Source organism: Pundamilia nyererei, unplaced genomic scaffold (assembly GCF_000239375.1).
Source record: "Pundamilia nyererei isolate P.nyererei 1_Seehausen unplaced genomic scaffold, PunNye1.0 scaffold00040, whole genome shotgun sequence".
NCBI lineage: Eukaryota > Metazoa > Chordata > Actinopteri > Cichliformes > Cichlidae > Pundamilia > Pundamilia nyererei.
This window is the reverse complement of record NW_005187441.1, coordinates 2,615,855-2,639,471: the sequence shown is the minus strand read 5'-3', so window position 1 is coordinate 2,639,471 and position 23,617 is coordinate 2,615,855. Positions and strand designations below refer to the sequence as shown.

The following is a 23,617-nucleotide window of genomic DNA, read 5'->3' as shown; positions in this document are numbered from 1 at the left end:
CCCCAAACCATGACAGAGCCTCAACCATGCTTTACAGATGGCTGTAGACACTGTCGTACCTGACCTGACTTGAGTCAAGAAACAAATTTGGATTAATCACTTCATTTTTAGTCTACTTCCTTACAAAATTTGGTATATCTACAGCCTTTTCTCTTTGTTTCCCTTCTTCATAGACACTTTTCCACCTAGACAATTTTTGACGAACAATAGAACATAAACTGAAGGGCCAGATGCATCTCTCAGGTCCCAAGTCAGGTCTTTGTTGGAAATTTGAAAATAGAAACACTATTTTATGTTTGTCAAACTATGTTGTGACTGTGCTGTGTGTATGTGACTGAATGAATGTTTAGAAAGTAGGACATTGTTGAAATTCTTTTTTGGTAATGCTCCTTACACTTTTTGTCAGGATGTTGTTGATGTTTTTTTGTGTTTTCTTGTTTTTGTTTTTTTTTTTTGGGGGGGGGGGGGGGGTAGCTGAGAAAGATGATTTACCAACTAACTGACTCCTTCCTCAAGAAGTCCAAGAAGATCAGCTGTTGAAGATTTAAGTGACTCTATACCATAATATTGTAGGTGATAAATATGACTGGCATATTAAAGAATAGCCAGTTGCCCCCTAAAAAACATTGCCAATGGGTTTACCTTTCATCTTGCTGCATCAGTAAAGTGATGCAGAGTGTCCTCTACACTCTGGCATCACTGCTGTGTGGTCAGAGGGAAGAAGCAGTGTTCACTCTCTCTGTTTGAAAGTTTCAAGCTTGTTGAGCTTTTGATCACACCCAGCGGCAGCACCAGAGGAGGGTGTGATGTCAAATTGTACTGACACACTGTATGCTTTTGGCTGTCAGCATATGTATTTTTAATTTAGCTTTTTATTGCTGTTTTATGACCCACTTTAAAGATTGTTTGCCAAAGTCAAGGTTGCATTTAAAAAAAGGAAGAAAAAAGGTCAGGACGATAGGATGGACTGTCAAAGCATGTAAGGGAATAAGTATTTTTTATGATATAAAAGATGAATGAGGTGGCTGGAAGACATGGAGCTAAATGTCATGCTTATCACCAAGGTTATGGTTCAGAAGCTTTTGTGTCTGCTCATGTTTTAATGTGTTTGTACTTGACAGCCCCACGTATTTTTTAACACTAAAGGGCAGCTGATTAATCAAAATGGATTACAACAAAACAGAACCAACCTGTGATTTGAAATTACACACACAAAGAGCAGCTGCCATCTTTTATCCTCAAGGTTCTTTCTCCTCAGACCCAGAGCCAAGGACTTTAAAAGCTATTCCCAGCTGCCTCCTCTGTGACGGGGGTAATTTTATCTCCGAAAAAGGATGGGTGTTCCCACAATAACCTCCATGGCTCTTATCAGACACACACCACCACCACTGCCACTGGAAAAGAAGGAAACTATTCCAATCATCTGATATTCTCCCCCGCACCCCCTGTGGAGTGGGGATATCTCAAACTCCAGCAGATCAGGGCAAAAAGTGATATGAATGAAATGTTCCAGAAAATATGACCAAAACAGTTCCAAGTTGTCAGACTTTATAATGAAAGAAAAAAAAGTGAAAAATCATATCTAAAGAAAATTGGGTGACCTGTAACAGATTGAGCATTTTGGCTTTAAGCTATTGGAACTACCTGACAAAGTGAGGCTACGTGCTGGACCTCCTCGTTTAAGAAGTCTCCCCAAAGTTTTCTGTCTTTATAAATTAAATATCAAATGCGTTTTTCAGCATTAATATTGCATTGCACTTTACTTGGTAATTCTGTTAGACCTCAATTTACTTCCTACCCTGTTTCTGTTTACCACGCAACCTGCCTTTTTAAAGCACAACACATTCACTGTATACTGTACAATGCTCATAAAATCTGAGGACAGTCTGTGTCTAAATGTACTTGTGTTGCATAATCATAGCTCAGCATTGCTTTTATTTATTTATGACTATATGCTGTCTGGTTTTAATGCATTGTCTCACAAAATACTGCCATGCACAGATTAGAGAAAAAGTAATAGCTTACAGAAATGAATTAAAGTTAAGTGACGTGACATGTGTGGTGCCTTGAATCAGAACTTATCCTGAGGCAGAGATATATTTTAAGCCTCACTCTTACTGAAGACAGCAAAACAAGCCAGTGGTCTGAAAAATAAAGTGTGGCTTTTAATGTGATTAGCAATAATCTGTCTTTAACTTGAAGGATAATGTATAATATTCAGCTCAATGGGCTTTTTTTTTATCCTGGACTTAAAGTCGTGTTTATGAATGATCAGAAATGCTGTTGTGTTAATGTTCTTTTCTACTTTTTTGAAGAAAAAACCCTGGAATTTTCACCTCAGTAACAAACAGTCAATTTATCAGTTTGTAAAGTGATTGCAAATTTGATGTTCTCACCATCTAGGCACGCAAAAATGCAATTTCTTCATAATAGCTCAAAAGAGATGACTGAAATTAGTTCTTTCATTTTTTTAATTGCATACCCATTGCATTTCATTGAGACAAAGTGCAAAGACAGTTCATTTCAACTTGCTACCAAAACAAAACAAAACACAAAAAAGCTAATATCATGAAGCTGCATTATACTGGCACACCCCACTAAATATAAAAGAGTGAGTAGATGTAGCCAAAAGTACATGGCATCAGCTCAGTGGTGGCTTATAACATTATGTTTAGCTAATAATAGTAGCTTGCTAACACAGAGCAAATGTTAGCTATATGACAGCTAACACAAAACATGGTAAAATAATCAATTCAAATCAATTTTATTTCTACAGCTCCAAATCATAAAAACAGTCACCTCAAGGCGCTTTATATTGTAAGGCAGACCCTACAATAATACATACAGAGAAAAGCCCAAGAGTCATATGACCCCCTATGAGCAAGCACTTTGGTGATTTTTAAAATAAACTTTCAAAGTTATGTTGCAAAGCACATGGTTAACTTGAAATACAATATGTAACTCAAAATTTCATGTCATCTTCTCTGAAATGTGATTTACAATGTTAAAAATGTAAGATACCACCAAATTACCTGAAATTATGACTTATAGATGGCAAAAATGTTTTGTTTTGTTTTTGCTTGGATAGAAATGTCCTTCCTACTGGCCTCCCAATTCATTTAAAAAGCTGCCACTAGAATACTGCCTACACACCAAGAAGAGAGAACACATTAAACCAATTTGTTCTGGCTTCTTGTGTAATACAGCACTGAACTTCAGGACCTGGATTGCAGAATAAAGAAACAAAAAGCAGACACATCTCTCAGACCTGCAAGGACTGGTTCAAACCAAATCCAACAAACTGACTTTAAACCAGTGCACAGTTGTGATTCAGCTGCATTTGGGGCCTAGAGCTGCCCCAACTCGAGCTATGTTAAAAGCCAAGCTAATGACTTTTTTCTACTGCTTTTACTTAATATGGACCTTGTACTTATTTAATAAATTCAGATTTAATCTTACCTGCTCATTCATTCAACTGGTTCATATTTTATTATGTTATTTTCTTTATATTTTACTTTTTTCCCGTCTTTGGCTTTTAAAGTGTTCTGTTTTAAATTTGCATTTTAATATTCTTATGAAGTTTTCCTTTCTTTTAAATATTTCAGTAGATTATGGAGAGCCCGTTGAAATGCCTGTGTGTATAAACTGTGTGTGTCCGTGTGTGTGTAGACGTTAGTGCCTTCGTGTGTATGTTTCCTTTTGTGTAAGTGTGCGAGAAAAATCGAGCGAGCGCGCTCACAAGTTAATGAAGCAGTCACATATGCTTTGTTTTCCCATCTGTTGTCAGTGTCCTCACAAGGTACTCTGAGTGATGTCAAACAGCAGGAGGACTATATATTTCAACAAGAACTTCATTTAACCAACGAGCCCTGTCAGAAGTAAATGTCAAGACGTTTGGGGGGGAAATGACTGAATAACAAAGTTGGAACATGTGACAGAAATCCCTCATTTGGTTTTAGACGTGTATCCTCTCACATAACTGTTAAGAAACGCTTGAAACTTGGGAATGCACATGAGCTGCAGTAGTATTGCTCACGCGGATTCAAAGTATGACATGGTTTGCTTGGTCTAAACAATTTGTCTTGCACACTTTCTTGGCTTACACAGGCAGTATTTAAAAACCTCTGTGCAAGTAGGAGACACGAGTGCCATCCAGTTGTTTTGTTTTGGGGTTTTTTGGGGGGGGGGGTTGTGTTTTTGTTTTGTGGTATAGGCGATAATTAGTTTGTATAATAACTGCAGGGTGTGCTGACCTGTGCTATTTCTCTCTGGTTGAATGGCGGGAGAGCGGGGAGAAAGAAAATCATGATAATTAGATGATGCACTGACCTGTAGCCTTCCTGCTAATTTTTCTTCTCTGCCTAAATTTGCTGAAACAGGCAACATGAGGCGGTAGAGGCACCCACATTAAATCTAATGACAAAGAACATCAAGCCCATCACTGGAGGCAAAGCTGGTTCTAAAACAAAACAATGATAAACAGAAAGGCAGGAGGGAATGTTTGTAGGCTTATTTATTGGGTGCACACATATGTAATCATAATCACTGATTTTAGTTAGGTTCAATTTCTCTGATTATATCACTGCATGCCCTTTCTCCAAGGACATATTACCAACTATGATGACGCTGTTGTTTTAATGAAAATAATTCATTTGATAATAGTAAAACGATTCTGTGGACAAGGCAGCAGCTTCCTAACACCACGTTCAGTCAGTGTATTTAGTTTGAGCACATTACCCCAATTTTAATTTCACTCCACTGGCTACCTGTACATTTTAGGATTGTTTTTAAAATTCTCTTATTTGCTTTTAAATCTCTTAATGGCCTGGCCCCCCCTACCTCTCGGAGCTACTACAACCATATACACCTCCCCGTTCCCTTAGGTCCGCCAATCAGCAGCTCCTTAAGGTACCAAAAACTAAGTATAAATCTAAAGGTGATCGTGCTTTTGCTGTAGTTGCTCCAAAGTTGTGGAATGATCTACCCTTGCATGTTAGGCAGGCCTCTTCTCTCTCTGAATTTAAAAGTCTTCTTAAAACATATTTATTCACTGAAGCCTTTGGCATTGATTAGAGGGGTTGACTCAATTTGTTTTGACATGTTTCAATTTATTTTAGTTTTTTAGTTATTTATTTTATCTTATCTCATTTTAATTTTCTTTACTTATGCTTTTAGCATGTACAGCACTTTGTGAACTCTGGTTTTATGTTAAAGTGCTTTATAAATAAAGGTGGTAAGGTAAGGTAACTACCAACACATATTTCAAAGCCCTTGTAAAAGGAGAACCATGCTCAGTCTTGACATTTTATTTAAGGGTGCTTAGCAAGGCTGAATAAACACTATCTGTGTGTGTGTGTGTGTGTGTGTGTGTGTGTGTGTGTGTGTGTGTGTGTGTGTGTGTGTGTGTGTGTGTGTAGTACGTGGCCAAAAAATGTCCCCTGGTTAAATGACACTTTGGAAAAGTTACATGTATTTCACTGCCTGCTGCTTTGGTGGGGTGGTGGGGAATCTCTATTCTCCCTGTTGCACGTATGCTTGTGTGGACTTATCAGCATAAAAGCTCAAACGTTGTCTTTATTCAAATCATCAGGTTTGACCTAAGTGAATGGGCTTGTGCTGGACATTAGAGGTGACACAGCTGCAACCTACAGTAGATGCATAAATGGGTATACTTAGGATGCACCAGTAGGGATCATGATGATTGGGGTCGATACCAAGAGGAACACAGAAATAGCACAAAAAAGTCAGTTCCTCCAGCTGCTGCTTGAGGCTGCCTCCAAAAGCGAGTCAGTCCCAGTAGATTAGCATCTTAAAATGCCCAACTTTAAAGCAGAAAAACATGTTTACAGCCCTGTGCTCTATAGCTAATTCCCACTTCTAAACAACTATACAGCAGTGTTTTTGTTTTCTTTTAACATGACTCATTTTTTCTGGAAGAGAGTTTTATACAACCTAGGACACTTTCCTCCATATTTCAAAGCTATGACATCACAAAAATGTGACTGGTCAATGTTGATCATGGAAAAACATTATTAATGGGATATCTCACAGACCCATTTGTGCTATAATCAGCTAATTTCAGTTCATGTGCAGGAGGAGGAAAATGTGGTGATAGAAACATAGTTTTTTTTCTTTGATAGCACAAAGGGACAAGCTCATGATTAGTCCAGGACAGAAACAAGCACCGCTAACACAATCTCAGTTCTTTTGCAACCCTCTACACAAAAACATGCTAACACAAAGCTAGTCAAGAGCACAGAATGAAGACAAAGTTAATCGCATGCTGGCCCCAGCCCAACAGCCAGAGTCTGAAGTTCAACAGGTAACAGAGGCAGTGACGTTGTAGCCTCCATTCCCTATTTGTAAAGTAGAATTACCATGGCGATCCCTTTAAAGTCTCTTTGAGTTTGTTTTCAACTTTGCTTTGTGTGCTTGGCACATTACATACGTACATGCTAAAGGAAAGATTGTATATGTGTCTCATTCAGACAGTCATTTGAGTTGTGTGCAGAACTGTAGCCTATGGTTGATATTCCTAACTTGTAAGTATGAGACAATTTATTTCCATTCATTTTACTTAGATGAAAAGTACTGAGTAATGTGTAATCTGTTACTTGTTTTGAGTAAAGACTCCAACACTGGTTATGATTCAACAAAGCTAAGCTGAAATAGTGATAGTGTATCTGTATGTGCCTATATACTGTTTTACATAACTTAAATAATGTCTAATTTTCAACTTTAACTGAAGACAAAGACGCATTCGAAAACAGAAAGTGTTGTTGCAAACTGTTGACCTGTTGACCTGCTTACTCTAACTGAACAGAAGAAGTGATGTGTTCATTGTGTGACATAGAAGGCCGTTTGCCAGAGAAAACTTTCTCTGTGCTGATCTAAAATCAGATTACTAGCAGCCTAGTAGGACCACAAACGTGAGGTAAAAGTGAACTTACATCATCAGGGGTGTGATGTGGAGACTAGTGATGCGTCTTGCATTCATTAATTCAGCTTTGTAAATGGAGGTAACTGCATACTCCTAGTTTCTGGATTTTGCTTTGTACTATGAAAGCTTGGCTTTGGACTGAAGTCGCTATACCTTGGCCATTTCTACTTTGACCTATTTTTTCCCTTTTTTGTCTCCCTTCCCTTTTATAGAAGCCATTAAAATACTCCAACATTATGCAAATGTAATCCTAAGTCACTGGAGACACTCTCCAGCAAAGTGCTTATATTAGTCAAAGGCAGATTAATAGAAGAAACCATCTGGTGGACATCCAAGGTAACATTTACTTCTGCATGATCTTTGCTGTAAGACACACACACGCACAGACACACACTGCCTCCATCTCCATTACCAGCACATTGTAATAGCCATGCTCAATTAAGCACACCTACACCCAGCAGGCAATTGGTGCTCATTAACCTGCAACCTCATTAAAGACACCATGCCTCGTCACTAATGACACTCCCCATATTCGCTCTGTGTGCTTGCTTCTGAACGCCCTCCTGGCACAGTGGCATGGCGCAGTGATTATGCTAATTGCTTAATTATTCAGCAGAGATAATAAGTCAGCACATGATAATCTCACATGATAATCGAGTGAGATACCTGGATAAGGATAATAGAAAATTTCACACTTTTGAGCAGAGTAAAATTAAAGTTTAATATTCATTATATGGGTATAAGATAAAGAACAAAGAAGAAGCTTATCTGTCATTAGAATGTGACGGATCTTGCAGGTTTTAATTAGAAAATGGGGATTTTTAGAAGATTTCAAATGTGAAATAACTTCATTAAAATCAATTAAGCAAACATAAGAAGGGTGAGAAAAAAATCCATTTCTGTGCTTACCCTGAGTTTTTCATAGCGGTCGCTCAGTGCTGCCACCTGGTGGTCCCTGTGACGTCCAACTAACTTGCAGAGTGAGCAGATGAGCTGGTCGTCAGTGACACAGTACATGTTCACTTTTTCCTCCTCGTGCTCCAGGCACTGGAGCCCTCTGAGGTGGCAGTCCGGCATAGGCTCGATGAGCCGGTGGCCGGTGAACGGCTTCTTGTTGGGGTGCGTCGCTCTGAGGCATTCGTCGCAGTACGACACCTCGCACGTTACGCATGTCTTAACAGCGTCCTGTGGCGGGTCCTGCTCGCAGAACTGGCACTGGACCGGCTCCGGAGGTGTGCTCGGGCTGGACATGGCAGCGCTGAGGGGGACCAGGGCCAACCGGTTGCTACCTTCCTCGCCGGGAGAGTTGGGCCCACTGTGAGGGGCAGGCAACGACAGCGGCAGGGGGAGCCCGGCCGAAGATGAGGCCCGTTGAACTCTATCAATAATATTCTGCAAGGTCACGTTTCTCTTAAGTCCTTCTAGTCCACGCTCTGGACTCAGGGAAATGACATATCTACAGGTGGGGCACTGGAAGGCGCCGATACTCTGAACTGATTCGTTGGTGGTGCAGTGGGAGACGAGGATGCGGTGGGCGCAGCCGAAGCACAGGCTATGGGCACAGGGGAGCAGCAGTGGGTCTTCAAAGAGCTCCAGGCAGATTGGACAAGTTAGCTCTGACTCCAGAGTGTCCATCCTGATTAAAAAAGGCCAGGCGGGACCAGGCGCAGTGTCAGCGAAATCCAGAAGAGCCACTCAGCTGTCTGGAGGCCAGAGAAATAGATGGAGGCGAGCAGAGAGAGGGAGAAAGGAAAAGAAAGCAGGGGGATTTGTGATTAAATGGTGTGAAACAGCTTACTTCTCTACGCTTTCTTTGGAGGGCTTATATCTCAATGGAGCAGACCACTGAGTTGACTTAAAGTACCGGGTTTTCTACGTCTGACTGAAGACTGAAAATAAGATTAAGCAAACAGATTAATTAGCATGGTTCAGCATGTTCCACCAATAAGCATTTAGAAGTTTAAAATCAACACCTGACGATAATTTGGCTGTGGAGCTTCTACTTTTGTCCACAGTATTAAGTAGAAAGGAGGCACAGGGGTCTATAAATTCCAAATTGTTTATATACTGCCTGCGACAGTGGCCTCAAGGATCTTTATTTTGTAAGCTACATACCCTTCAACATTAGAGAGAAAACCTCATTTATTAGACAGTTCTCTATGAGCAAAAATGTGGTGATGGTGGGAAGGAAGAACTCACTTTGATGAGGAACAGACAGCCATCTACGGAGCAATGAGGTTAAAAAGAAGACCGAAAAGAAGAACACAGCAAGGCGACAAATAAAAGACAAGGCAAAACTACAGGAGAGATGCTCAGTGCTTGATGGGAGGTTCCTCATCATGGTTCTAGGTCATCTGACCCAGCCCTAATGATATCCTTTATCAAAAATTTAAAAAAATCTCAAGCTTAATCTTGAAAGTGAAAATAGCTGGGAGCCTATTAGCAAGATTCAAGACAGTCTAAGTTAGAAAAAGGTGCATTAGTATCAAAAAACAAGCTGAGGAGAATGTTGCTAGTCAGTTTGGAGGTTTCTTCCTGTTAAAATGGGATTTTTCCTTCCCACTGACACCAAGTGCTTATTTATATGAGGCCATATTTATATGGCCTGATTGTTGGGGTTTTCTGTTGTGTATTACTGATTTGGTGCTTTATATATACATTTCAATTGTACTAACAGAAAACGTAAAGACCATTCTGTAGGCTGAAAGCCAAACATATAGTTGCTCTAACAAATATCTCATGGTCTTTATAGCAGCCACATTGCAGATGTGCTGTTGACCCACTTTGTGCCCTTTTGTGATTCTCATTGTTGTTGACCGCAGTACGCTATAGGTTTCCCTATGCTTGGATTAACAAGATTACACACCATCAGCAGCAGCTGCTGCCGTCAAGAAGCATCTGTCAGGCTGGACTTAAAACTACTGAGCCACAAGCCAGTAATGCAACTTCTCACTAATCAGATACTTTATGTAACTAGTGTGCAATAGTGGCAGTGAGGTTCGCTTTATCCCTCGTCCTTTACCATTAAGTCACTGTACAGATAGTACAGCATGGAAGCCCCGAAAAGACAAGTGACAGAAAAGGCCTTAACAAAAGTCTAAGAGCAGGTTGAAGACGTATTTTTTTTCCAACTTGCTCTTAAATGGGTGGGATTATGGGATATATGTTTGTGCTCTACTCATTTTGGCTACAGAAGGCTGATCCCACTCATGTTTTCTCAAATAATATTTAATTGCCTGATGCATGATAAACACACAGAGTACATTTTGTGCTAGCACCTTCTGTAACATTACTATCTTTCTTTTAGCTATGCACTAGAAGGGGTATAATTTTCCCAGCATGCTCTGAGTGAGACAAAATAATTAGTGTTCCAAGTCATCTAGTACATCATGTTCTAGCAAGAAGCACTGCAAGATCAGATAAGGGTAGCCGACAAATGTTTTAACTAGCTACACTGAAAGTTTCAGAACTCATCCGAAACTACTGTGTTCACAGACTGAATGAGGCTCGCACACAAACTCGACATAACCTCTTTGGCGGAAGTAATAATGCTTCAAAGAAATGACTATAGATTGTTCTTCTCACCTGGTTCACATTAAAGAAAGGAAAGAAATGAAATGAAATTTGATGAAGCTTGATGATATTTTTAATGGGTTTTTATGTCTTTTGAGGCGTCCGTACATTCATTTCAAGCTATTTCAAGCTTACTTTTGCTCAAATCATATAAATTCAACTTTGATGCACCTTTACCACTCGAGTTGAAATGGGAGTCTTGTTTTAACATTGACTACAGCTGTGGCTCCATCTGCCACATCTGGAGTCAGTTGCTAATTAGAACACATGCCAATTCATTTCTCCTGCAGAGCCGCTGACTCTGGATTTCCACGTGAACCTCCGTGCTGTCAACATGTCTCCAAGAGACTCAGGAAGAAAATGTAGAAGAGGCTCAAACTCAACTCAAATTTAGAAACACAAAACAACAAAATGTAGCAAGATTTACTGTTTTATAAATTCCTGATTATGTTGGAAAGCATTAAAGGGGAGCTGCCTGCTAATTAATATAACTAAAAGTGCTCAAGTAAGCTAATAAATAAGTGTGGCTCTGTTTCCAGTCAGTTCTAACAAAGACAAGTTACCTCTGAGACTTTGCCTCCAAGTTAAAAATTCAACAGTGCATGCTTTCTTCATTTCTGAACTCATAGCCCTAGGCCTTTTAATACACTTTTGGTTAATTTTAAGAAGATAAATTGGATTTTACTGTAGCTGAAAACGTCAATGAAAAAAAATCCCTATTTTAGAAGTGAAATAAAAGTGAAACCAACCCTTAGGGCTAAAAGGATCTTTGCCAGTTTCAGGAAATGTGTCACAGCACAAAAAAAGAAAAAAGAAAGAAAGAAAATGTCAGATTAGCACACAGATAATTCTGAAAACAATGAGATTTGAAAAATAAATGATTTTGAGTATGAATGCATTTGATTATAATGAGTACGTAAATTGATGTTATAAACCATGCTCCAATTTCTACACACTTTAAGCATAATAACGACAGTGACACACACACACACACACACAAAAGAAAAATGCAAGGAATGAAATGAAATGCAGGAAAGAAATCCGCTCTTATCTCCATGGTGCGGCCCTTTCAGCAGATGTCACTGTTTACTGAGATTAAAACTCGTGTGAGTGGACTGCTGCACTCTGAATATCTCCTCTTCATTCTCTAATCTATCTTTATGCATGGCTTCCTCTCATCCTCTGGGGAAAAAAACAAAAAAACAAGTGCTGCAGATAAACTGTCCTCATATGAGCTCAGCACAGTCCAACCACCACTTTTAGTACCTGTGATATTTGAGATCAGATATTTACTGTGAGACCTGATGAGCTGGTGAAAGAGATGGGATGGGGGGAACTGTGTACATAGACGTATTACCAAGCAAGCCCTTGATCTCTTACATTTATATCAGAAGGGAAACGCCAAATGCTGGAATCAAGCAAATATGGAAGGATATACAGAGGAAAATGCAAGTAATTGAATGTGGGAGATGGGAGTGATTTGGCAATCGCATGCTTTAAATGAAACGGAATGGGTATGTGTTTGCTTGGACTGTTAAAAACAAACACTCAGAGAGACACACTCATCTACACTGGCATTGCAGCATGTGCACACACAGTGATACATACTCATTAGCACAAAACACCTACTCTGAAACATCTAAGATCCTCTCTGAGGTGCTTATAATGGCAACTAATCTGTCAGTGAGCCCCGAGCTTTCCGACTGTCAAATAAAACTTGGAGGGTTGAAAGGGTTAGCGTATACTGTTATTCTTTTGGTCGAATTGCCTTTTCATAACAGCATCGTTGGATGTTAGCTTACAGCAGCTCTGAAGCTAAATAATCACTAAATGAGCAGTTTCAACATGAGGGAGCAAAGTTTATGTAGTAGGGTGAGATGTAATCTTATTTAGCCCAAGTATTTGACAGTATGCATCTGCGGTCATGTATGTAAACACAAACTTAACACACAGACTTCTCCAAATGTAAGATCATGGCAGAAGAGCTCCAAATTCACTCCTACCTAAATGCAAGCAATGTAAGATTGGGACAAACCCAAATCTTTCAACTTTTTTTATGATTTTTTACAACAAGAGGCTGCGACTTGTGTAGGGAAGAGTTATCATCAATCTCTGTATTTTAACTCCTGTCAGGTGTGTAAAGTTTTTTGTGACAACAAAAAATCTTCTTAAATCCTACTTTTACCTGGCATGCAACCAATAGTAGCCATACTAAGTTAGCAACTAGCTTGTGGCTAAAGATGCCGAAAAGCTTGATAAGTAATTTTCTAGACAAACTCTAGAACTTGAACTAAATGCATATGTTGTCATTTAAAGCCAAAAAAACAAGCCCTTGAATAGCTGTACACCATTAGCCTAACAGTTGGAAGACTAAGCTAAGTTAAGCTAACTTAACTTGCTGGTAAGACTGAAAAGAGGTCATTGTAACCTGTTAAATCTGGTATCCTCTTTATTTTAGCTTAATTAGATATGATGCATTAGCCAAACATCTTTTTTTTAACTTTTTTTATAATGTTCTACTATAATAATAAAATAATTTAGATATGTTTATAATACCCTTTGTTTATTTGTTTATCTATGGATTCTAATATCTAATATGTTACATATGTTATTTCAATAAAACTAATGAAACCCTTAAAACTTAATCCTAAAAACATATTTTGTTAAATCCTACTTATAATTAGAAAAATTAGATGACACATCTTCCCTCCTTCAAGGTGATTTCTTTGGATTTCTGCTATTGTTGCAGGACAGGGTCAAAATGACCAACCATGGCAGTTGTGAGGGGAATGAATGATGCAAGTGGTTCTAGTAGAGCCTCATAAGCTAAAGTGAATGATAACTATTTACTGAAACATCAGCTTTTTTTACTGTTCAGTGCACTTTTATGCAATCTAGTAATCATCAGTTTATAAGATACTAAAATATAAAACCATATAGCATTGTGTATCAGGTGATTTTTTTTAAAGTATTCCTATAGGGCAGCAAATTGTATTTGCCCTATTTATTAATATCTGTAATGAGTTTTCACTAATAAGCGACTGGGCATTTAAAGCTAATGTGTTTGTACAATCTTTCTGCACATGTTTAATAATTTCCCCTTTTTCTATCAGTAACAAACATCTCAACGTGACTCAAGCTGACAGAAAAAAGGGCCGGCACAAACTGGCTAAGATTAGCTGGCAAACTTGCAAACATTTATCCTTTAAATTAGTTTGAGGCTTGCATTTGTTTTTAAAAGATGTTAAAAAATGTGACAATCCAACCACGTTGATGAAGTTAATATTAAAAAATGTGTGAGCTCGGCCAATCGGATGTCCTCTAACTGGTTCATTATGTTCCACTTGTTCCACACTGATAGCAGAGGACTATTGATCGACTGTTGTTAATTAAAAGATGAACTAGATTAAATAGCTCACTGAAAAAGACCACAATCATCCAATATTACATTAAAAAAAGTTCTATTTAATTCTCAGGTATTCTTGAAGTGTAAAACAGTTCCACTCCTTCTGGAGCATGCTTCCTTTTGTTAATCAGACTCTCTAGACTTATCACAATGAGGTTAATACAAAGCATAACCATTAAAACAAAAGAAATCTAATGCATGAGTGTTGTCTGTTTGAAGGTAATAAAAGTGCATAAATGAACTAAATATCAATTGGACCAGTCTAAGGACTATTTTTTATGCACTCCATTCCAGCACACAGCTGTCAGCCAACTAACAAACAAAGTAGAGAAGGTAGATGCAGGAAAAAATAACTTCCTGACAAAGCCAAAAAAAAGTTAGACATTGACGAAGCTCTGACAGGTTTGAAAGGGGAGGGAGGAAACCTGGAGGCACGAAAGGATGAAGAGAAAAAAACCCTCAGTCTGACAAAAGAACACACACAAATCTAAATCTGCGCTTACATATAGACATGCATAGTTACACAAATCCAAATTGGCAGGTGAGACAAGATGAAATGCCTCTCAACACACCATAGGTGACACTGTTGAACCATGTTTTGAGGTGACAGAGCACAAAACAGAAGAAGAACGAGTGGAAAGGGGATGTAAAGAAGTACTTTAAAAAAACTGGAGGCAAAGAAGAGAAAGCAAGAGAGAGAGGGGGGAGAAAGGCCATTGAGAGTGGAGGAAAAACTTGATGGAATCAGAGTTGTTTATTTTTCCCACCATCACTTTGTGCCCCATGACTGTCAGAGCTGCCACTATGTGTGAAAGACTCGTCTGCTGTGCTGGAACCACTGAAATGTCAGTACCAATAGCGTTCAGTGGGGGGCAATACAAAGCTGAATGAGCGGTGGAAGACTCCTCCGCAGTCATTTCTCCTCTGTTTCTCTGCAGCTTCAGCATGTGAAGAAAATGTTTCATTCTGAACAGGAACTGATGTCCCTAACATTACTTGCAGCTATATTTTTATGGGATGCTGGATAGTGCCTCATCCAAAATGACATCTATCTAATTTATAGAAGTCTATGTATAAAAATAGGAAAAGGCTCATTATATTTTTGTTCTTCATCTTTCATTAAAATGCTTAATAATTTTGTGTGTAGACTAAAAATGTTCACAACATATTTATCTAGTTTATCGAAATGTTGTGTAACAGCTGCTTTCAAAGAAGTTCTAAATGTCGCGTTTCATTAAAATAATCAGTTTTTCTCTGTCTATATTCATCTATCTGCTTGGAACAATCTGCAATTGTTATTCATTATTTAACTATTTAAGGTTGTGCAAAAAATACAGATTCATGATGTTTTGAATTTTAGCTTATGTTAGCAGCTCTATCCTGCTGTGTAATGAGTAATAATGCCATTGTACACGTTACACGATACTTTAATCGTTTGCCTTGGTCATACAGTGTTAGCTATTAGCACGATACTATATAGTCTTTAATAAGCTTGAATGATGTTTTCACTTTTTAAAGGTGCCTGTTTACAGGTGAGTCATATTTCAACAGGAAACTGTTTTCAACCAAACTATACAGCTATTATAGGTTTAGCATTAGTGCAAACAAAATTGCTAGCAATAATCATCATTATGTCATGAAACTTTGCTAGTTTAGGTGTAGTCTCAACCAGCCATTATGCAATACTTACTTACTACTACTTACTAATACTTACTAATTAATAATTACTACTGCCAGTGAACTCTATGTACTGTACGTGGTGTTAGCTCAGCTCAAGTGTTTAGTACCCTGAAAAGCTAAAAGACCTTTTTAAACTGCTATTTAAGCAGTTATAACATTGATTAAGATCTATTGTTTACTGACTGTTTACTGGCTGTTTGTTGGTGCTCGCAATCAGTGCATCCCTGCTTCTGTCTGTAAAATAGCTACTGTCTTACATTTTTGTATTTTCAACCATTCCTCAAAGAGGATGCGGTTATTGAAGCTGCTGACTGTTACATGTAGGGGAGCCTGCAAAATGATTTTTTTAACTCATTAACAAGGAAGCATTTCAACAATAGATCCTGCTCTTTCAGATACATTGCTAATGTAATGATAACAATTTTACTGCATCGTGAAAAGGCTCGTCATGTAAAATCAACGAATGTTCCCACGAAGAGGATTTTGAGAGTCTACAAATCTCAAGGCAAATAAGGAGGCAGTTTAATTTCATTGCTTTAACCACGAAAAATTCAGTCAGAAAGCACAAACTGTAATAACATTCAGTGAAACTCTCTCAGTGACCTTTTCCTCAGAAATGGCAATATAATATTCAATAGATATGATAGGCTCCGAAGGATCAGATTGACATTTGTTTATCTCAGTCTTCCTCCGTTTCTGTTTCTGTCTCTACTCATCTCATGTTACATCATGACACAAGCCCAAAATGCTACATTTCTATTTTGAGCGGGCACAAATGTCATTGCCCCGATGCCTCGCTGAAATGCCTGCTGTTTTATTTTGAAAAAGAAAAGTAACTTTCATATGATCTCTGATCCATGAATGCCAACACATAACCTTTTGCAACTGGCCGTTATTTCAGCGTTCACTTATTCAGTGAGGGTTAAATCAAACCCAACTTTTATCCCTGTGATTTCTAAGTACTCTAGCTAATCTACTTTAACCCTCATCCTAAACCAAACCCTAAGTATTTAAAGAGACTACCAAAGATTTGGTGTGTGTAGCAACGAGTGTTTGTTGAGACAGACAGACAAGGTTGGGTTAGAGGTTAAAGTACCTTTTAGAAATGAGTTCATATTTAGACAAATGCTCACTCACGCCACATACAAATGTATCTGAAAATAACTAATAAATTCATTTGGAAATTAAGCCTCTGTCAACTTTTGATCTCCCTTCCTGTTTATATTTGGGCCCGGCTCCCCCCATTAGTCTGCATTCGACTTCTAAATCTTTCATTAACGTCAGGTCCACGAAGGTTGCCGCTTTCCTTTCCCCTTGTAGTTTGAACTGTTAAAATTTTCATAGGACCTCTTTCTTTTCTCTCCATTTTCTAAAAACTGATTCAACAAGAGAATGATGCAGACAAAAAAAAATCCCCAGATGAGTGAGAGAGAGATTCTGTGTTCGATTTAAAGGGAAAGACTGAGCGCTGCACTTTTACATAATGTACTGAGACACTCATAATGAAGATGATAATTGTTGCTAACTGCAGGTCTAAACACTGATATGTTTTATATGTTTTTGTAATAAAACTTAATTCGTGATCATTTGTTCTCTTAAAATTTTGCTTCAGGGAAATTTGATTGCATTGCTTTTTCAGATTTTTTTTCAGCACAATGAATTCTTCAACTGCACAAAAACCCGAAAAACTCAACTGAAATGAGTGACACTTCCACGTGGAAGTGTAGAGAGATTCCATTACCAGATAGCTTTGAGTAAATTGCATAAAAGAAATTACTCGGCAATAAGCACCCAAAAAAGCTATGAAAAAAACCTCACATTTGGGTGCAGGGTCCATTTGGTGATTTGACGTGTGCGACTGTGGCAGCGCACGGAGCAGAACTGAGAAGTAGGTCATCCCCGTTGACCTGGCTCACATAATAAGCATACACACTGCATGTGTGTGTCACTTTATGATCTCGCTGTTCCAATTTGCTCTTAACTCAGAGAGGCAGAAAATAGCAAACACACAGCGAAATGTTAGAACCGAGCGAAAGAGGGCAAAGCATCAGAAGCCGAGCCAAAACATGACGATATCTGGCTGTCAGCCTTTTTAATGTTACATTTTACACACCGCAAAGTCTTTTCCTGCTCAAACTTCAAAATGGAAATTGAATCTGTAATAGATTCAAAATGCGCTCAGGGTAAAGGTGACCAGAACCTGTCCGCGTTGGATTGTCAGGTACCATTTTGCCTAAACTGCCCACAAACATCGCCTACTTTAGCAACTGGGACAGAGAGAGAAAAAGAAGCAGCTCTCAATTATTCACATTTTTATAAAAAAGCTGAATAAATTATTTACATTTTTGTGAGCTCTTCAGTGCAACCTCTACTTGGCTTCGCTTTTTTGCCAACATCTAAACCATTTGACACCTCACATACACCAATATGTCAAAGAATTTTAAAGATCCCTCAAATGTTTATGTTTTTCCCTGAATTGCAAATCCTATAATCTGGTTTCATAGGAGGGCTGGAGAGCTAGAGAGATTAACCCTCAACCTCGTGCGGTTGTTGAGAACAAGGAGCCTTTTCGGGGGCTTTCTCTCCTTGCTAAGGTCAGAGGAGATTAATATTAACTGTGCACAACCAAATGTTTTAAATTACACAGATTTTTTATTAAATGTAAAATCTAAGTAAATGTTTTGAACTTCCTCTTTTTGTTTAAACGTTCTACTTAATATACAATTTCATTGTACTTGGCCATCAATAATTAACGGTCACATCCGGGAAGCTCTGGAATTCCAGGTCCAAATTATTACATTAGCTAAAATATTTAGTTGTGCTACAAGTGTTGCATTATGTTCATACTTTATATCAGAACACATGCCTCAATACTGTGCTCAGTTACTAAAGTATGTTGCAGTGTCCGTGACTTTCACCATGACAAAACTGTAAAAAGCAGCATTTTATAATAAACTTACAAATTAAAATGTAAATTCTGTTAACTGAGAATTGTTGAGCTGATACATCATCATGTTACATAGTATCTTCCTGCATCCAGCATTTTTCTACAATGTTTTCCTGCACTATTAGCCTTCTGGCTCGTCTTGTATGTAATAAATCTTGAAGTCCAAGGAAATTCATTTTATATATTCAACAGCCTTGCTCACAGGTGTAGTTGTCATGAGTCCAAATAGGACAGAGGACAAAAAAGTTGGGTGAGGAACATGCCCAGAGTTGAAGCTAACGAAGTCCAAACAAATCAGTTCGCTAAATGTAAAAAAAGCTTTTTGAGTGTTCAAGGGAGGATTAGAACTCAAAATCTTTTTCCCATTTCCTTTCCTTCCTTCCTTCTACCTCCCTAACTTCTCCTTCATGTTCACTACAGTATGAGACTGGATATTTAACAAGTTACCAACAGTAGCAGTTGCCACACGCACGCACATACTCAAAGCTTTTGTCTGATTCCAGATACCCTGCCATGCTGATCCCTAACCAGCTTCCTACAATACTGGCTGTGACCAATCCCGGCCTTTCATGTTTCGAAGCGGTCAGTCACACCTAACAGGATTGGCTGGTGATAGTCTGGGATGCAGAAGCTATTAGTGATTATAATAAAGGGTGACATTTGTGAATGTGGTGTGGGTGCGTGTGTGAGCCGGTGCGTGTGTGGCAGGGTCTGTCTGGGATCTCACTTGTGTGACCCAGATTGGGTACAGTGGCGCATGTGAAAATGGAGGGCGGTAGGGGGGCGGAGATTATGTTAACAACTCAAAAGCTGCTGTTGTCAAGGACAGTTTTTGTCAGGGTGAATGATCTGTACTCTCCCACCGCATCCAAACATGCAAAGGTGCCTTTATCATCTATTAGTAAAGGATTTCTATATCCTATATAACTTTTAAAACCTGGTGATCTCAACATATTGCCCATAAATTCATGCAATAAACAAATGTAAAACATTTTATGGAAAATTAATCGCAAAATCCTCACTGTGTGCCAGAACGGTTAGCGCTGTTTTAGGCTCTGTGGCCAAAGGTTCAACAATAAGCATGTGTAATCAGCAGCTCTAAACACTTTGTTTTTGATTTTTTCTACTCTCAACTCTAAATGATGTCACAGGGGTTATCGCTAATGTGGTCTGCCAATTAGAAGAAAGTGGGCTTAAAGGAAAGGGAAAGGCAGCTAAAACACTCAGAGATGAAGTGGATGACTGCGCCAAGGCTCATCATACATGAACAAGCGTCATTTTGAACTTTGAATCACGCAATGTGACTTTAGTAGAGTCCAAGAGCAAAAATACAGAGCTGAGAGTGTAATAGTCATCTTTTTGAATTGGGGTAGAAAAAAACACCCTACACTTAGCTGGAAACAAAATGTCACACTTTTCTGACACCTTTTGATAATCACACATCACACTAGCTTGAATTCACACTGTAATAGAAATCAACGCAGCAACAGTTCAGTTAAGTGCCATTTACTGTCCAATCCTTAAAAGCTGATGCACTTCAACGTTACTTCTGGTTCACTTTTCAAACTGTACAGTAAGATCCTCAGTTGGCTATTTGACATAAGACTGACTGCAGAAAAGAGAGCACTCACTGAACTCTCATATGCTGCATTTCCAGACACTACAGGTTTAGTTAATGTCTTCTTCCATGAGCACAATTATTCTATAATGCCTTAATGCTGCCTCAAAATATGTGCTTCGGATCCCCTAGTGGAGATGAAAGTGATTAAACTGTGGTTATGCCCTGAAGTGCTAAATTATCATAGCAACTTTGATTGGATAATGAAATGTTTTCGATGTGAAAATGGCCCCAGAGAGCTGGTAAAGATTAGGTAAGCCAGTGTTTGCATGCATGAACAGAGCACTAGTGGGATAAACACCACTCATGCAGCATTTGCATGACTCATGCAGTGTAGCATGCAAAAAGATCTTGTTTTCGGGAACTATTCAGGGCAATTAAGATTACAGATGCAAAATATCCTTCTTATCGAGTTATATTTACATGTTATTAAGGCTTTCCTACATAAAACAATGACTATCTTATAGTCGTGCACAGATCTCTCTGTGGAAAAACTCAGATTTTCTTTTGTGTTTGAAGATTTTTAACTTGTTGGAAATTAGGATTTCATCTTGTTGAGAATTTGTTAAGTTGTGGTCAAGCAGTCACCTTGGACGTCTGCTTCTTCAAGAAAAAGCTGATTACTTCTATATAAACTCAGTTTAACCTGCCTGAAATGCCTAAATGACCCTGTTCCACAGGGCACCTTGTGTCATGACACCAGAGATGTGGAATATGCTAACAATTATACTAGATTTTTAATACAAGGCTTCAAGTCATCTGTGTTTATGTTGAACTAGAAGGTTAGGAATGTCAAAAAGCATGATGGTATTCAACCTATCCAAGACCTCAAGAATGATGGATATTCCAAACACATCTCCCGAGCCGCAGCTGATTGAGTAAGTCCCTTGATGCGTATCAAATGTCCGCAATGTTTTTTCAGAACCGAACACCCCAACCTGACACCTGTGAAGGGGTGTTTTTTCAGGCAGCATGCTGAGAGGATCACTGATTTTGCCTTCCATTAGTAAAACTGAAACTTCATGTTACATAAACAATTTAAAAGCAGTGCTGATCTTTGGGATCTTCATTTTTGTTTCTTTTTAATACTCTGAGAAAGTATGACCTACTTGAGGATGGCTCCAAAAGTTAATTCATGCTGCCCACATAAGACAAAGACTCCAACCTACCAAGACTCTAATGCATACCTAAGAGTGAGTTGATGGATGCCAGTTGAAGTGACAAAATTATAAAGACATTTGAAGAAAAAATTTTTAAACAGAAAATGTTTACAAAGTTTACAAAGACTGAAAGCAGCATTTAGAACTTGGGAGAGGTTAACTCAGGGCATTCAGATTTTTAATGCATGGCAGAAATCATTGTGTGCCAACAAAGGCAACTGTACCTGATTGCTGCCTGCTAGCTTTACCTCCTGCTAACCTACGTCGCTGAACTGGACTTCTGAACACACTTAGCATTTTGAATACAATGATGTGACAAACTACATTGTTTTCTATGTTGCTAAACCAGAAAGTCTGCTTGAATTTTGGTGTAGCATATTCAATATGTTACTTAGCACTGATTAGTAGTTATCTTTAAAGCTTCCTAATCAAACTGCTTAGCATTCGCTATTAATGTGATAACTTCTGGTTCCAGAAAGCCAAGATGGCAACAACTATGATGCTGGAATAATTAGAAATCCATAGGTGACAATATCAGTGAGTGTAGTCACATGGCTATGTCCATCTTTTACAGTCTATGGATTTAGTTTAGGTTTTGTGTTTTTATTATTTCATGGTGAAATAGTCAAAGGTTCTTAGCTGATAATATGTGGAATCAAATGACCCAAAAAGCAAAAAAAAATGCCATTAACAATGTGCAAAGAGACTTACAGAAATTGAACTGATTTGTTTAAGGATGCTAGATTAAATCTTTAGATTTTATCCGTAAAATTTCAGGCTCTTTTTATCATAAATTTGACCACACTAACATCACTCTGCTCCATACTACAGACTCTTATCAGTATATTTTTTAGTTATGATTTCCAAATTCACCAGGCAATACAACAACTACTTGTTCAGCGGGGAAGCATCATGCAGAATGTGTGGCCACTCATTAATTTAGTCAGAGAAGCAAAACTGTCATTTACATTTAGCGAACGAGACAAGGATTTAGATGTTGAAGAAGAGTTCGACTTCAATTATTCATTTATTTATTTTCATTTTTCTTCTTCCATTTCTCTATGTTTCTGTTCAGAAAGATTCAGGATCACAGGTTTTACTGACCATATTGCCACATTAGTGGAAAGTTATTTGCAGTGCTGGGTCACTGCACCGTGGTATAATCCTCCACTCAACCTTTTAGTATAAACATGAATTATTTCGACTGCAGATCAGACAAAAAGGCTACACTTCAGCCTCCATTAAGTAGAACAAACTGTGTAATAGCCTGATAGTCGTACAAGCATTGTCAATTTCATATTTATATAGTTAAAATTTTGAAACTTGTCTAATACCACACTGCAGCACACTGTTGAGGCTCCTGACAACTTTAAAATAAAAAGTTTGAGGAACCACTTATCCTCTCCACAGGACTGCACAAGCTGCCAACTCTCACTGAACCGATTGTGCTCATTGTCACCGTTTCTGATGTTTCCATAGCAACATTGCACTCTCATCTTATCCAGTGGGTGATTAAAGAACGCACTGGGGTGGATAAAATGAACTGATCTGGAGTGGAAATAGAGCGAGAATGAGAGAGAGAAAGGAATCCAGTATGTCTTGTCCCTTTTGAAGCGTGTTTAGATAGCAATTAGCAGTTCACCCCTCGAGCGTCTGAAGTAGGCAACTGCTGACGCTTTGAAGATCAAATTAACCAATTACGGGCAGATAAGACTCTCAGGAGTTCTACCTCCCCGTTTTATCATGGATACTACATGCTTGTGAGATAACAGAATATTTACGGAGTAGCACTGCTGTCTGCTTGTCACGGCATTAGCCACCAAAGTTTTTCTGGAATACTATTTTTTCTTCTGATCAAAGCGTTATTGTACTTTCTTTGAAGCTAGGTCATATGAAGTGCTTTTCCATAATCGGTACCTGTACCTGCAGCATGCCCCCACTTTGGAGAAACTAAGTAGTGTGCTGCTTTATACACTGTTGCTAGCAAAGCCTATTTTAGCACTAAAAAAATAACAGCAACCTAACCACCAAAATCAATATCCTAATTGTACTTTTGTAGTGCTTTACCTTAGACTCCGATCATTCAAGGATTTTAGAGATCCTCATCAACTGGTGCCATGATTGGTTAGACTTTTTAACAGATTCAAATGGACTTAGTGACACGACTCCTAGTGAAGACACATGCAAAGTACAGCGGTCTTGAGTTTTGGTGATATTGATTAGTCTGACACTTGCAGTAATTAGCAGATACAGTATCTGTCTGTGCATTGCACTCAACAGTTTATGGATACAG

General features: G+C 38.5%; 1 protein-coding gene across 2 annotated transcripts in view; it reads right to left on the bottom strand.

Moving 5' to 3' along the window:
- LOC102199645 (E3 ubiquitin-protein ligase Midline-1) overlaps nucleotides 1–23,617 on the bottom strand; it is a 92,426-nt gene that overhangs the window by 31,209 nt on the left and 37,600 nt on the right. For both annotated transcript variants that reach the window (XM_005730970.2, XM_005730969.2), the window contains exon 2: nucleotides 7,850–8,643. In XM_005730970.2, coding sequence (XP_005731027.1) covers nucleotides 7,850–8,575 — 726 coding nt within the window. In that variant the 5' untranslated portion in view covers nucleotides 8,576–8,643. The remainder of the gene's footprint in view (nucleotides 1–7,849; nucleotides 8,644–23,617) is intronic.